Below are 15,553 nucleotides of genomic sequence, written 5' to 3' on the forward strand. Positions count from 1 at the left end.
TTCTGCTCTTTACTCTCCATAGGCATAACTGTCAAATAGATTGGCTAACATATTGGGGGAATTTGATGTCAGAATTACAAAGAAATTAACACTTCCTAGCTTTGCAGAACAGAAACGTGATTTCTTATTGGTAGATTTAGAAAAAGGATTCGATGCCTTTAATGGAAACTAGAACACAGATGCAATGCAAAAGAAAAATATAGTTAATTTATAACACTTACCCATCTGTGTGAACTATACATTAGTGATTACCCCAACACCATTTATATATTGGTTGTATTGTTTGTTCTCAGTGAAGCAACTAAACATTGAGATGTCGCTTCTGACTTCAATGGCATATTTAGCATTCTGGTATCTATTTTACCAGCATGTGAGACAGAGAAAGACAGAGGTGGCTATTCCTAGGATTTGTTGTTAGAGACAGACAAATTTTTCCTAAGGCATTAACAAGTAAACTAACTTTGGCCATTACAAATCAGTCCAGATTTTACTTTATATTTATAAGGGAAAGCTGCCGGGGAGAATTTTCATCTCATTCATGCTTTTCTGGATGCTGATTGCCAGTGACTCCACCTTCACCAAAACAGATATTCTTTCATATTAGTCATTGATTCCTTTCACTCATACAAATAGGGACATACTTGCAGCAGCAGCTCATGGTAATGAAGTCAAAGGCAAATAAAATAAAAAGCTTGGCTAGATTTAGGGGAAAATAGAGAGTAAGAATTATATAACAATCCTATAAATCCTTAAAAGAAAAATATTAGAAATTAGGAACCAGAAATCCATTTCTAATGAAGACAGCAGAAAAAAAAAAGCATAATATGATACATAAAATGTAAGGTAAAAATAAATAAATAAATAACCCCAAAACCAAATCAGGCAGAATGAGTTTAACACATCAGTTTAATGCAAAATAATGTATTGATTTCTAGAGTATCGTGTAGCAATGAAAGTAATTAAGGCAGATAAAGACTTAACAGAGTTTTTACCTGTGCTTTTTTCATTAAATTTTTAAACATGATCAAGAGTTCTGATGATAGAAAATTTCAAAAGAATACTGTAATTTCAGAGACACATAACATTTGGTAAATAACAGAAAATTGACAAAACAAATTTCCTCTGGAAGACGTTATTTGAATTCACATTTACAGAGAGAGGAAAGTTCTGCCTATAGTAGATCATAACCTGTAAGTCAAAAATTAATGTTAAGTAATAGAGTGCCATTTTAAGAAAAAAAAAAAAAAAAAAAAAAAAAGGCATTTTCTCTCCTAGAGTACTAATTCAATAGTGGAAAAAAAGTTAAAAAAATATCTGAAGCAGAAAATTTGATAAAGAAATTATCTGGACTGTTTAATTTATGGTAATGATTAATAAAGACTTAAGACAAAATTATGAATGGTATAAAGAAAGCAAATTAACACTGCCATTAATCTTCTCTTATACAAGGTCAAGACTATGTTAAATGATGCATTTACTCAAACATAAGACCAATTAAAAGGATTTCTTCAATATATAGTATTTGCTTCAAAATATTATAACAAAGAAAAAAGAGGTGCAAAAGAGAGTCGTGTACATTTCAATCTCTCCAAGGTTTGTATTTATCTGCTGTTTTGTTTCACAAATAACAAATACAAAATAGATGATACCACAATACAATGCAAAGGTTTAATTAGCATGCACATTTCCATCGTGACTGACACTAACAACTATCACCTTCATTCCAATTTCATAATTTTGGACCCCTTATCCTTGGCCCTCAGTTTTTTCATGTAGAATTATGGAATATTGCTCTTGTTCTATGCCCTGATATATTTATCTTCCATTGTGCACTGCTATGTAGTTTGAATACCATGGGGATGCATACTTTCAAGAGACCCAAAACAAACACACGAAAAATCCCTAGCTAAATTAGAGACTTTATATATTATTCAGTATGATTATTCAGTAGTATAATTAAAATATACAAGGTTAACAATATATTATTATTAAAAGAGAAATAGTCCTGAAGGTATTCATTAGCAGTAAAATGGCCTCCACCACAAATTTCATATTTATGGAGACAGAAAAAATATCTGGTTCTCTGCTGTCCTTTCTTGTAGCAGGAGAGATAAGGCAGTTCTCCATATCATTTTTCTGTGACACTTAAAAGATTGTAGCTACCCTGTCTTACCATCTGTAAAGAATTTCTTGATGGAGCGAGCAATCTTAAGCAATGGACCATCATATCCGAATAAAGGAACTCCATGTAATGGAAGTAGTACGTTTCCTACATTTGTAAATAGAACGTATATAAAGTCTCTATGCAGTGTAAGTAAGAACCATTATATCTGAATAAAGGAACTCCATGTAATGGAAAAAGTACGTTTCCTACATTTGTAAATAGAATTTATATAAAGTCTCTATGCAGTGTAAGTAAGAAATATGTTGAGAGATGATGAAGAATGGATTACAGTGGAACAATGTTTAATTAAAGACTTGTAAGCATCTTTCATTATTGAGAAAAATTCAATTAAGGAATGGATTACATTATTTCATGCTTCATTATGTACCTAGCACCTACTATTAATTAGTTTTTCCACTACCTTACCCTCTTTTGTTTCCAGAACACTTAAGTTACAGTAACTTTTAATTCCTTATAGTAAACATTAATCAACAGAAGAAAAGATTTAAAGATTCTATAAAAGAAGTTTTACACTGGAAGGACAACTTAAGTAATCTCACTGCAGGACCTCATCTGCAGTTATAAAAAATACTGGTCAGATAGCACTGGCATTTCTCCCACAAGGATAAACGGCTTATCCTGACAAAGACCTTGCTTTTAAAAGCAGCGCTACAGAGATCCAAATGTGAGATCACCTACCCCATATACTAGCGTACTCGTGGTCAAGGTGTTAAATGCCAGATTAATTACTTGTTGTGCAAGAAGTACTGCTTTTGAACAATTGTTAATTTCCCAACGTAAGAATTCATTGGCTGCCCCCTGTTCTTGTGCTACGAAGCCAGGAGAAGGAGGTGGCTCTACTCCTCCCCACGCAGTACCATCTGCAAGAATGGTGGCTCAGCTGTTTGGGCTCTTCAGAGAGGGCAGAAAAAAACCTTGTTAAAATGTAATTGAATCTCTCAAGTTAAAAGCCACAACTCTTCCTACAGCAATCAGGTCTCCCGGTCAAGAGCAAGCCCTATTTCAGAGTTGAAGCACATGCTGAATACACATTTAAGAACACAACTTTGACATCTGTATTACAGGCAGAACACTGATTACCTTAGGTAGCTCTTCAATTTGATTGGCATCTAGGTAAAGCTCCTCTAATGTCCGTTCAAAGTTAAAAACCTCCTTTGGCACCTGCTGTAGGCCACAGTGAGAGTAATCTAACACTGAGACGATTTCCTCTTCGCCACGAAAACACCGGCAGGGCACCAAGCGGCCGATAATTTTCCTTTTGGTTGTCATCTCCAAACAGCATACTGAAGGAAAAGGGGAAAAAACAGTTTTCTGAAACTATCAACATTTGGGGGACTGTTTCTTTACAATTATTATCAAGATTGTAGTCCATTAAATACAGTTTTTCTTGAGGGATATCTGTAGTCTGCATTCTGCATTTCTTATTCTACCTTTCTACAACACAGGAAAAAGTGAGATTTGTCAGTGTAATCACAGAAAGCAATCTCCATACATCATTTGTTCCCTTACACTGGAACAGAAGAAAACATGCCAAGACCATCCACAGCTGTTGCTTTTTTTAATGATGAAACTTAGCTGCATAAATCCTACACGTATGAACATGTTCATCAGGCAAAGTACAAAATTACCTTTGTACTCCATGTTTTGGTCCCTTGTTCAGTTTGGACTGTGAGTCACCAAAGTGAATCAGTCCGAGTCATTTGGTTCTGATTCTCCGTGACAAATGCCCCGTTGTATTATACCCGATTTCTCCAAACTCAACAGAGTTCCTTAGCTTTCCACAGTTACTGCTGGAGTATATTTGTTGTCTTTTCAATCATATGAATAAAGAAAGGGATAAGTAAACTTAATTTGTTACAAAACTAGAACAAAAGTAACCCAAACCCAGACAATTTGTTTACCTGTCATTCCTGCCTCCCTTGTATTACCTTAGTCTGTTGAAAACTCAGACAAGGGACTTGGCAGAAGTGCCATTAGTTTTTCTGCAGTAAAATAAGTGCTTAGGAGAATTTCACCACAGTCTATTCTCTAACTTCTTCTAATCTAGATGCCAAGTTCTGCAGATCTTTCTTGCATATACAGTTTGTATGAGCACCTCTAACTCACATGAGTAACAGTTTACACAATTGTATCTTACTATTTTCCAGTGGAATAACAATACTTTAAGTCACTACTCTTAAAATGAGAGAATGCTCAATAAGCAGATTTTATATGTGTCAAGCAGTCTCTAAAGCTGCAATAGATATTGACATTTTTAGAAGTTATTTTAACATGACTATAGATAAATCAGGCTGTTCTGAAACATACTACCACAAAGCCAAGAAAGGCTAAACTTTCAACTCCCATTTTCTAAACGACTTACAGGGTTTTGAGTTACATTTATGAAAAAAATGCACAAAATTAGTCCAAGTAAAGCAAAATAAAGCTCATCAGGATCCTTTTTCACAGGATGCCAGTGAAAAAGCAACTGCATATTCATGCAAAATAGTGGAGATAATTTGTATTGCTTAAGCCATTATTTATCCAAAATGTAAGACAAAAAAAAATTTAATTCGTCAGATAATGCTCCATTCACGGATCTCTGTGACTTTTTTGTCACGTAATACTTGATATTTTGGAGGTAAATAAAATACTCCAACATTTTATTTCCTTGTTTAAATTTTATTAGCACCTAATCTGCCGCTAGTAATCCCAATGAGATGAGCACACGAATACTGTCAGAACAAATACTGTTTTTCGTGTTCTCAAGACGACTGAGATGATGAAACAAACAGCAGTGAAAGCAGAGTGCAGCTGGTTATTCATTTGGCAGTGCCAATGACAGGCTTTCTGTTGGCTGATTTTGGCTTAAGGCTAAAGCTTAAAACAGAGAAAAGGGTATAGTAATTTTGTAATTCAGCTTGACCAGATGCCAAGTTTGTAGGTATAACATAAAAGTTGTATCTTAATTACAGTCAGCTGATGCAATGAAAACATCTGCATAATACATTGTACATAAACTTTCGAAAACGTAAAAATAGAACACTTAGAGGTATGAAAAAAGAAGCAATTCATTTACAAGCTAATAAATCACAAAATCTAAACGTTTTATTTCAGTTCGACAGTATAGTCTACTGCAGAACACAAACAGCCACATAGCTAAAATTTAGGGATGCTATACGCCACTCAAATTTACTCTGTGAACTTTGAGTTTAAATGTTCTTCATTTAAATTTCTGACACCAAGAACACTAGATACCCTGTCAGATTTCATACACAATACTGTGGCTGGACCTGGGCTCTTGATTGGCACTCAAAATTTCCTGTGATAAAGAAACGTTTGTTTTAACATTGCCCCTAATTTTCCTCTGGAAATAAGGCTACTGCCTTTTCAGCTTCAAATCTGTTGGTCAATTTCAAACACAGTTGGGAGGGAACGACTTTTACCATTTTCTCAACTTCAAAAAATTTTGCATTTGTCACTTTTTATTGAAGGCAGGAAAAGTCCCAAAGTTCTGCTCCAAAGCAAGTCCAGTAGGAGAATGGCCCATCACACCAGAAGTGCTCCCAGTTCTCTCTCAGATCAGGGTTTTTTTCCGATTGCCATGTCATCTGCTCTTTCCACATCTTTTTCACTGTATCTGCTCCCACCACCATAGCACTTCACATGCAATCAGCTTGTCTGGTCTCGGAAAATCTGTATTTGGATGCTGAACGCGGCTTTGGCCATGGCTAAAAAGTTAGTCACCTTGCACCATGTTCCACCTGACTTTAGGATCGTCTGCAGCTGCAGTGGCTGCTGACTTCAGCAAACCTTCACACCTGGGAAGCGGCAAGGAAGAGGCAGAGCAACGACAAGAGGGAAAGCTGTCAACATCAGCAGGGCTGCAGCAGGGGCCACGGGGAAAGGATGTGAAGCACACGGTGGCAGGCGGCCTCCAGCCGTGTTCTCCCCTGCCTGGGAGGCTCAGCTGAGGCAGCCTGCCCTGTCGCTCCCCTCCTGCCGGAGCAACCCCGTACGTAGCGGGGCAGATGTCCCTGCTGGAAATGAGCCAGGGACAGGAACCAGCCACCGGGAAGGCAGCACAAACACTCCACGGCCTCCCCATCTCTCTGCCTTGCCACTGTTGCCAGAACCCAAGCACAGGCTCGAGAAGGGGTGCAGCACGACCATTGACACCAACCGGCACCGCTGCTTTAGTTCCAGAAACCTTCCCAAATAGCTCCTTTGAGCGTACAAGATCGAAACAGATGGAAACTGTAAAAGCATTGGTCACAGAATACGTACTTCACAAGAAAAATGAAATTAGCTATCGAGCTGCACTGCTTCTTTGTATTCAAGCATAGGAAGCAGGATTTGCAACTGTGTATTTCAAACCTTGACACAATAAAAATAAATGCTCTTGGAATAGCAAATTTTTGTAGCTTTTCAAGCCATTTGAAGATAATGAACAATTGAACAGTGACATGTACTTCAAAAACTACTCAGAAAAACATTCTTCCCATAGGCATTACAAAGCACTTAGCTTTGCATTATTCCCCTCTACTGTAGTCATACGCATAAAACAAACCCCACGTTTCATTTTTAATAGAAACCCTGAACAGTAACAGTATAATAGAACAGCTAGAAAGTGCATAAATAGTGAAGCAATAGAACTGTACTAAAAATAGCAATTACAACAGCAAAACCATTTTTTAAAGTTTTTTCTTTTGCTTATGTAAACAAAAGTGTTTCTATTATTGCAGTTCATAAAAATATCTGTAATTTCTTATTCAATAGAAAATTGTTTTAAAAATTAGAAAGAAAAAATGCAAAGGATAAACAAAAGTGATTTAATTACTTTGCCTTCCTCAAAAGCTATGGTAAGACTCGATTGTCATGATAAATTAGGTTGGTTGGATTAATGGTTATCTATTGGAACTGTCCTCTTCAGGGAAAAAAAAGCAAAGCCAAATCAGAATGTGATTTGGAGAGATGAACAATCTGTATTTAAGAGAAGATCAATACTGGGATAAGAAGGGTACTTGAACCTGAATTATGGTGCATTGCTAAGATTTTGTGAGAAAAATTAGTATGAAGTAACCACTACAGAAACTGCTGCTTATGGAATATTTGCTGGAAGAATGGCCATGGGAAAGTATGAACTTAAATGTATTTTAGTAAGAAGTGGGTTTGCATGTGTCCATAGTCTGCTCCATTATTTACCCTTTGTAATTAAAAAGAAAAAAACCAAAAATGCAGAAAAGCCTGTCAAAAAAAATCCCCTGGTATTTATATTGTTCTTTGCAATCATTTCAGAAAGCACCAGTACAGAATTAAAGGACCTGTGGTACAATTGAAAGGAGTAAACTTTCATGCCCTGTGGACTAATGGTAATCAAACCCTTTATTAATTTCAGTATTATTAATTCCGACTCTGGACTAATTCCAGCTTTGGTAATTACACTTTTCTTACCTACATTTTATTCCTTCATAATTTTCATAAAGCTTTTCTTCTGTTCTGATGGTTACTTACTATAAGAGGATTGCTACTTGAGATCCTTGGGAACAAAATTTAAGTCAAACAGAGTCAACAGAAAGCCAATCTCCCAACTCTGGGAGGTTGAGTCACCATACACATAGCCACTTAATAAAATTCCTTAATCCTTGTAAGTGATATAGGAAGTCTTCCTACTTACTCCTAGAAACACCAATGCTTAGTATTTTTCCCTATTTAACCCAGTGAAAGAAATGGAATGTAATTCTCCATAGCTGAGTATTAGAGGTTATTGCTTACCATATGTCACATGCTATACATTAAGACTATACACCCTAAAAGATCTGTATCACTGTCAAAAGTTAAGAAATTTCAGGCTCTCTGTTCAGTCTTGCATGTAAGAACACTAAATTCTCAAAACTCATCAGACCACACAGAAATGCTCAGCAACTTGGAAGGCTATAAAGACTGTCCTGCAAAGGCAGTGGGAACAGGTGGATTTTTTAAAAGCAAAAGAACTAGGATGAAATATACATCCTTTTTTTGTGTGTTTTTGAGATTCTGCTTAAGGAAATTTATTAATGTCTTAACTAATAACTAATTCTATACAACTGCATTCATAAACTGTAATGTACCATTTTTCAATAATTCAGAAAAACAAAATGAAACACAAACGCATTTTTCCCCACAAAAGCTTAAAAATGTTATGACCTGTTTTCTGAATGCTTTTAAAAAAATATATTCTTTCTTGAATGCGATTAAAGAAACTATGAAAGAAGCATAAATATAAACTGCTATTTATCAGCTTCATGCAAGCATCGCATTATCATTATCTGTGGTTTATTCTCTTATAAAGAAAATCCTTAATCTAAGAAAAACAGTAGTTTTACGGAAATTAATTACAATGAAATCTAATCTCTTCTCAATTAATGGATCTTTTTATGCAGTAAAACCACTAATCCCTGTTTCTCAGTAATCATGAGAGTTATTTTCCTTACCTACTTAAAAGATGGAGGCAGAGAAAATTGCTGTATGGCTCACAAAACTCCGATTTGAAGATGGAACAAAATAGCTCAACAAACTTCAAAACTTAAGTATCTTGAAAGAATAGGATAGGCAGCAATTTTTTTCAAAAGACAAGATAGAAGAATTTATTTTTTCATCTCAGAAGCTTTTTCCTCCTCAGTGGGCCTACACATGATCAGATATAGCCATTTTCCTTTTTTCCTCCCACAAAGTAATTAAAAATTTGCTTAAACACAACTAAAAAATGCTGTATCTCTCTGAAAATATTTTCAATCTAATCAGTTTAGTTTTATCCTAAAATGTGCAAAGTATTATCTTCTACGTGCTTTACTTTTCCATTAACAGTATTAAAAAACAGTAAGAACAAGTAGCAAGTGGCAATTATTGGGCAAGAAATCTGTAAGAGCTGTAACACAGAAACTAGTTTCAAATTGCCTTTGGCATCCACTTGATTTCTTGTTGATAGTGCATTTAAAATAAGAATTCCCAAATAGCCTATTTCAAAGATCTGACTGTAATTATGAAGTCAACTCTGTTGATCATCTTGGACCTGCAAAACTTCAAATACATATATTTATACACATGCTAAAAATAAAACCCTAAAAAACAAACACCAAAAAAACAGGGTAGGAAGCACTGGTAAGGCTACTAAAATCTTTGTGTTTCATAGAAGCTTTGGTTTATATCAGGTTCACTGGCTTATATCAAGCATGACAAGAAACATTCTGTTTCCATAAGGAAACCAGCTCGTAAAATGATGGATACTACTGCATTCTGTGCAACTTACTCTTTAAAAGAAGGCTATATAACACTTCATTTAAAAAATAGCCTAGACTTTACAAAAATCAAATCAAACGTAATTTTTAAAAATGGTTGCCTGTAGAAGATAGAGATTTGCCCTGACAAAAAAGTACCAGGTGTAATTTTCCCAGCACGTTCTGCTGAAAGAACAATCTGAGTGAAAACAGATGAGAAATAATGGTGACACTGACATTATACATTTTTATTCCACTACACAGCCAGGACAGATTATCTTCACACAGCCTTAAGCCTGCTCTCCTGTTAGAAGTTCCACAGGATTGCTGTGTGTTAATATGCCTAGCATTACAGAGCAGCTGCCCCATATATACGTGATCTTCAAAGCCTCGAGAGTCTTCACTAAACCCAAATAATTTTAAATCATTGAAGGCAATTTTAATGCTCAGAAGCAAACAATAGTTTTCTGACATGTTCTTCTAAAGCGTCAAGTAGGTATATGAAGAAAAGAGGTAGTTAAAATGCTACTGTAAAAAACTCCAGAATTTGCTTCAGTATAATGGGTAGTGTAAATCAGCTTTTCATTTTCTGTTTTTCAGTATAGATTAATTATGGATTTAATTTTTCTACCAAAAAGTTTTTGATGTAACATTTCATTTAAGTATTCTTATCTCAGGGAGGTCTTAGATCCCCAATGCGCTGCCATAGTCAATGGCCTGAGTCAAAATTCAAAACAACAGGTAGTACTGTAGGACCAGCCTGTGTTGTCTGACAAGGTATCAAACATAAAATCGTTCATACTCTTGGCATTTCATTCAGAAAACTGCAAGAAATTGCAAAGTTTAAGTGATCTGGTAGTGCTAGAAAGTTACTGAGAAATCCTGAAAATAAAAAACTTAGAAGTCTGAATGAGAGCATTACAAGGCTGAAATGAGTAATAATGGTAACATTTGCCAGAGGGTTCAGAAAATATTAATTATATTCAAAGCAGCAGACAATTCGCTTCACTGATTTCTTTGTCATACATCACAGATAAGTGATGATTTTTCTGTTCCTTTTTTCTTTCTCTTATTATCAGCATAATCAACAACATTAATATGCTAATATGTTGGCTGTTTGCAGTGAGTTATACTATCGAGCTTAGCAATCACAAATATATCAATCACTAAAGCAATCACAGTTTCCATCATCCCCTTCTAGCTCTCCCAGAGGTCCTTCGTCACTCCAGAAGCGATGAAAGCAGAGAGCAGTTTCTCGAGAGACCCAGCCAGCCCGGTCTCCAACACCCATCCCACTTGGGGTCTCCGAAGCAGACATCCTCGACCCGGCCCTGCGACCCAGGCAAGGCCACTCATCGCCGACAACTCCCCCTGCTGCGTGCCAGCTCTCTCGGGCCACAGCAGTAGCCTGAACACTGGCACGGCACAGGTGATTGATCACAAGAAGAGGCTGGAGACCAAACTCTCCAGCTACTAGTTCTTTTCCTGATACCATGCCCTCCTTTAAACCACATTCTGTTGATGGTAGTACCATCAACTTCTCTTCAAATCCCATAAAAGACTTGTTCCATGAAACAGAAGCTTTTTCTAAAGCATTTAGCATGGTTTGTGGTTCTACAAGTGCTGAAGGTACAGAAGGTACTCCCTCCTCTGACCTTAGGAAGCCATTGGGAGTTTTCCAGTTCATTCCAACAGGCCAGAATTTCAGCTTACATTTTCACTGCTGAAACAGATTTGCTAATAGAGACTATGCATACGAAATGGAACAAAGCTGAGCATATGGTTGTAATTAAAAAAAAAAAAAAAAAACCAACCACAAAACAACCCCCAAATTTCCTTCAGCCAAAACCCTTTTCCTCACTGATATTCTCCTAGCTCTGGCCAGACATCCACTTTTGTTTTCTTTCTTCTCTTTGAATTAATTATGTGTGCTGTTCAGATGATTTACATTGTGTCCATTTTCAGTCTGGGTCACTGAAATAATTAGGGAATTTCAAAGCTCTCGGACTCTTCTTAATTTTTAGTACAACTTTTCAATTAGAAACAGAGCACTATTAATAGTTTAGGGTTTTTTTTTAATTTATAAAGATTATATCTGCATACACAAGCTGTGCCCTCTTCACCCAGTTATTAGTGTTTAAATACGGTGCTCACCTTTCTATTTATATGCAATCTTTGTGGGCATCATCTTAGCACTGTCCTGTCTGAAACTCTGTGTGAGTTTTTACTCATTTATTTCTTTGCTTAGTCAGATGTATAAACTCATAACACCTCCATTTTGTAGTTTTTATTCTAGTCAAGACTTTTTGTCTATGGCCATAATACCATACTTGTGACATGAGAATTACGGTTATGTAAGCTCTTACATCAGTAGTCACTGCTATTTTTCGTATTTTCACAATTTTCCAATTCAAAAAGTTCTGATTAAATGTAATCTGCTTATTCTTGCCTGAAAATCAGCATCCCTCTTCCTTAAAAATGTATGTCACCTATAAAATTTGGGGTTTTTTTCCCCGAAGATATCCAACCAGGAAGGTGTATTAACGCCTTTGCGGAAGACATTACAATACTTCATTGCAAAGAAATAACACAACTTTGCTTATCCATGTCTAGAAAAAATTAACTTAAATTGGTAGAGATACAAGGAGGGACTAGAATGAATATAAAGCGTGCACAGCAGCAGGAAACAGACAGCCCACTCGCATGTCCCACTGCCAAGTAGGCTGCAAAGGGGCAGGCGAGGGGCATCGGGACATGGCCGGCAAGAGCCATCCCCGTTGCTGCAGCTCAGAGCACCTCTGCTTGCTGAACGCCTCGCTGGGGCTCGACTGCTCCTGTTACCCAGCTGCTGAAGTTCAAGTTGGGGACTTCTCTAGCAAGGTACTGCGGACATATCACTCCTATTCAGCCTCCCTTATGGAAGGGCACAGCACTTTCCTTGTACGGTCCAGCAAAGGAGAGCCACGTACGTCTAAGGAAGATGCTCACACACAAATGAGTGTGCGTGAAGCGGCCTTGAAGGCTGGAGAAGAGAGAATTTTCGAGAGTCAAAGCAAGGATTCTTTTGCCACCTTGCCTTCAGTGAGAGTACGAGGTAAAAAGCTGGGTACCTCTAAAACAAGAGCAATCATTTCTGACTGTATCTGTCTGTATGACACCTGCACAGCAGTGTATGACACAGACGTCTGGCAAATGGGATTTGACTTCACAGCCACGTGTGTTTTTATCCATACATACCGACAACCGAGTGTTCGGGGGACAGAGCAGCGAACATGTGTGAACAGGGTGGTCACATCATCCACAGCCAAGGCCTGTCTGGCCAGCCATCCTCCCCATCACATTCAGAAACACCCCCTAGTTTTGTGTGAATACACTCTTCTGAATATAGAATGAGACTTCAAATCCATCTTTGCTCTTAGCTATTATGAGCAGTTAAAGAGAAACAAAAGGAGAGACTGTAGCCGACTCTGTTCTTTTTCCAACATTTCTGCTAAAGTAAATACAACTGTGGACTGAAAGCATCTTTCTACACAGGGAAAGAAAAAAGAAAGAAAAAGAAAAAAAGGCAATTCAGTCTCTCTATTTTAATAAATCAGTGATAACACTCCTATGCAGGAAGGGAAGGGCAACAGGGGCAATATTAGAAGACTTACAGGAGAAAACAGTTGTAAGCAAGGCTCTGAGGGAGCATGCTATGGAATTTCAGGGAAAGGCTCCACTCTGCAGACTTTTGACTCTGATCATGGCTGGCCAGGGAGAATACGGTTTAAGAAAAACCACATAAAACTTCATTGCCTTCCAGTTAGGGCTAAATTTTTTTCAAGGTTCCAATTAGTATACTTTAAAAAGGAGAAATGGCATTGCTTGGTTTGACCAGATACCTTTTCTTTTAACCTCATTTTCTCCATCAGAAGTCACTATATATTTTTTTTTAAGTTACAGGTTTACATATCCTGTTTAGAGGCAAGAACCATATTCTACTGAAATGTCACACTTGAACCAGGCGAAGGAGTCGGGCATATCGCTTCAATGTTCTAATTGGTAACTCAAATTTAGCAATTTAGATATTCAGTTTGTATAAGCCATTTGTAATAGTTTTCATTAATCTTCCTGAAAAGATTAAGAAACTATGGTTCCAAAGGTGAAGTCGCAACAGCAGAATTATTAGAATGCTTCCAAAGGGGAATTTGTCTTATCAAAAAGAGGGGTGTGAAATATTATCTAAATTGTTTTCTTGCACAGAAATACCATGATAACCAGCACATCTTATCCAGAAATGGCATTTAATGCATAATAATTGAATTCTTTTCATTATATTTTCATTATAATATTCTGCATTCAAGTTCATATTTAAATTTTGCTAATCCTAAAATAAAATAACCAAGCATGAATAATCAGATTTCAACTTTACCTTTTGTCTCCCAAGAATATTAATAACAGAAAGTTTCTCTATCTTTGCCACAAGACCTGGGATGTCACTTATGACTTGACCATCATGAGATTTAGGAAATTTGCAAAAAGGGTAAAGTAAAACTTAAGACAGAATTATGTCTACAAAATATCAGTCAGTTTTGAATTACCAGACCTCTAACCCCCTCCTGTGATAAAGGACCCAATCTTTACCTTTTCTGATAAGACAGTCATTTATTTCAGTTAAAGTTTACTATTGGTCTTGCCTTGAAATTCCTAAGTGAGATTTTCTGAGTAAATGGTTTTTTGGATGATCTTAATAATAGGTGATGATGACTCCACGAACAAAGACAGTTTAGTGACAATAAAAAAAATTGTTGGGGTGGGTTTTTTTTAAACAATCTGTATCCTATCTGCCCTAAAGACAGCTTTTGTGTAACCTTAAGGAAAACTCTAGTTTTGTTCAGTTTCTTTTTATATAAGAACTGATAGAATTTCAATAATTTGTAGCATATTAGTAGCATATGCTGAAAATTAATAACCATGCTCTTAATTGCTAGAAATTACAATCAGTTTGATGGCCTGCCCTACAGACATTTAAGTAGGAGAGAATCCTAATAACCTAAGACGAGAAAATAGCCTTCTTTGGAAAGTGTGCTTTCTGGTAACTGGGAAATTTACATTTGAACTTAGATCTTTGATGTGTTTTAGCTTTTACTTGAAGTAATCTTTCAGTTTGAAAGATTATCTGGTATGAAATTTAGTATGAAATATGCTTTATTTCTTGCTTTATGGTGTAATGGATTTTGCTGCCCATATGATGGCTAGAACTGCTATCCAAAGGAAAAGTATAGAAAACATAATTTACCTGCTAAATACAGCAACTAAACAAATTGATATTTAAATATGAGCTATATAACTTTCATTAAGTCTGGGTTTCTTCCTCGCAGAGGAACAGGATCATACAGAATACCCAATTACTTTTCAGCGGTTTACATCACAATTTGTCTGCATTATTCCTGACATATTAATCAGCTTAGCAGGAGCTTACTACAGGAAAACGGTATGCATTTTGCTGAGTTTGCAGAATGAAAGTTCCAGAGATAATAACATGCAACTACAAACTGCAGCTAGAAAAGAAAGTTTTAATTAAAAGTGACAACTATGACTCACAATGAAAGCAGATCTTCTGAAAACCCAGGCAGAGATCTGCTGGGACAAGGGACCTTCCTCTTCCTTCCTATTACTGCTACCTTGCTCACCATGTGTATGATACAGTCATATTGGAGCAGATATTACTGAAGTCCAAAATAGAAAATTAAGTTCATTTTCAACATGTCATAACACCTATTTTAGACATCTCTATTTCCAAAACATGGTTACATTTGAAATACATACAACAAACAGCCTAGAAAATATATGTTTCTTGCTCACCATGGTAAATGTTCACATCCAGTCACAAAACTTTCTCAAAAACCTTTTTCTTTCTGAAAAATAGATATTTTTAATCATTTAAAAAAATATAGTTCTGATTCCATGTGAGATTTTTTGCCAACCTTCTCCACCGCTCAAACTCTACCTTAAGACAGTTTCTATGCCTTAAGGTCACCACTCCTCTGAATATTCCTACTTACTATTCCTTGTATTTTTTGTGAAGTCCAGGCTAGCCCACAACCCGCAGGGCTGCATCTATGCTTCAGGACACAGACTATGTCCTAGTTCC

The 15,553-nt window shown here is 36.4% G+C and overlaps 1 protein-coding gene across 10 annotated transcripts in view; it reads right to left on the reverse strand.

The window, feature by feature from the left end:
* LRRC7 (leucine rich repeat containing 7) overlaps positions 1–15,553 on the reverse strand; it is a 184,069-nt gene that overhangs the window by 105,266 nt on the left and 63,250 nt on the right. For all 10 annotated transcript variants that reach the window (XR_007507004.1, XM_049808182.1, XM_049808181.1 and 7 more), the window contains exon 2: positions 3,266–3,468. Coding sequence is in view for 9 of the 10 variants with exons in the window: in XM_049808182.1 (XP_049664139.1) it covers positions 3,266–3,468 (203 nt within the window). In the remaining variant the exon portion in view is untranslated. The remainder of the gene's footprint in view (positions 1–3,265; positions 3,469–15,553) is intronic.

This window comes from Accipiter gentilis, chromosome 8, assembly GCF_929443795.1.
Source record: "Accipiter gentilis chromosome 8, bAccGen1.1, whole genome shotgun sequence".
Lineage (NCBI taxonomy): Eukaryota > Metazoa > Chordata > Aves > Accipitriformes > Accipitridae > Astur > Astur gentilis.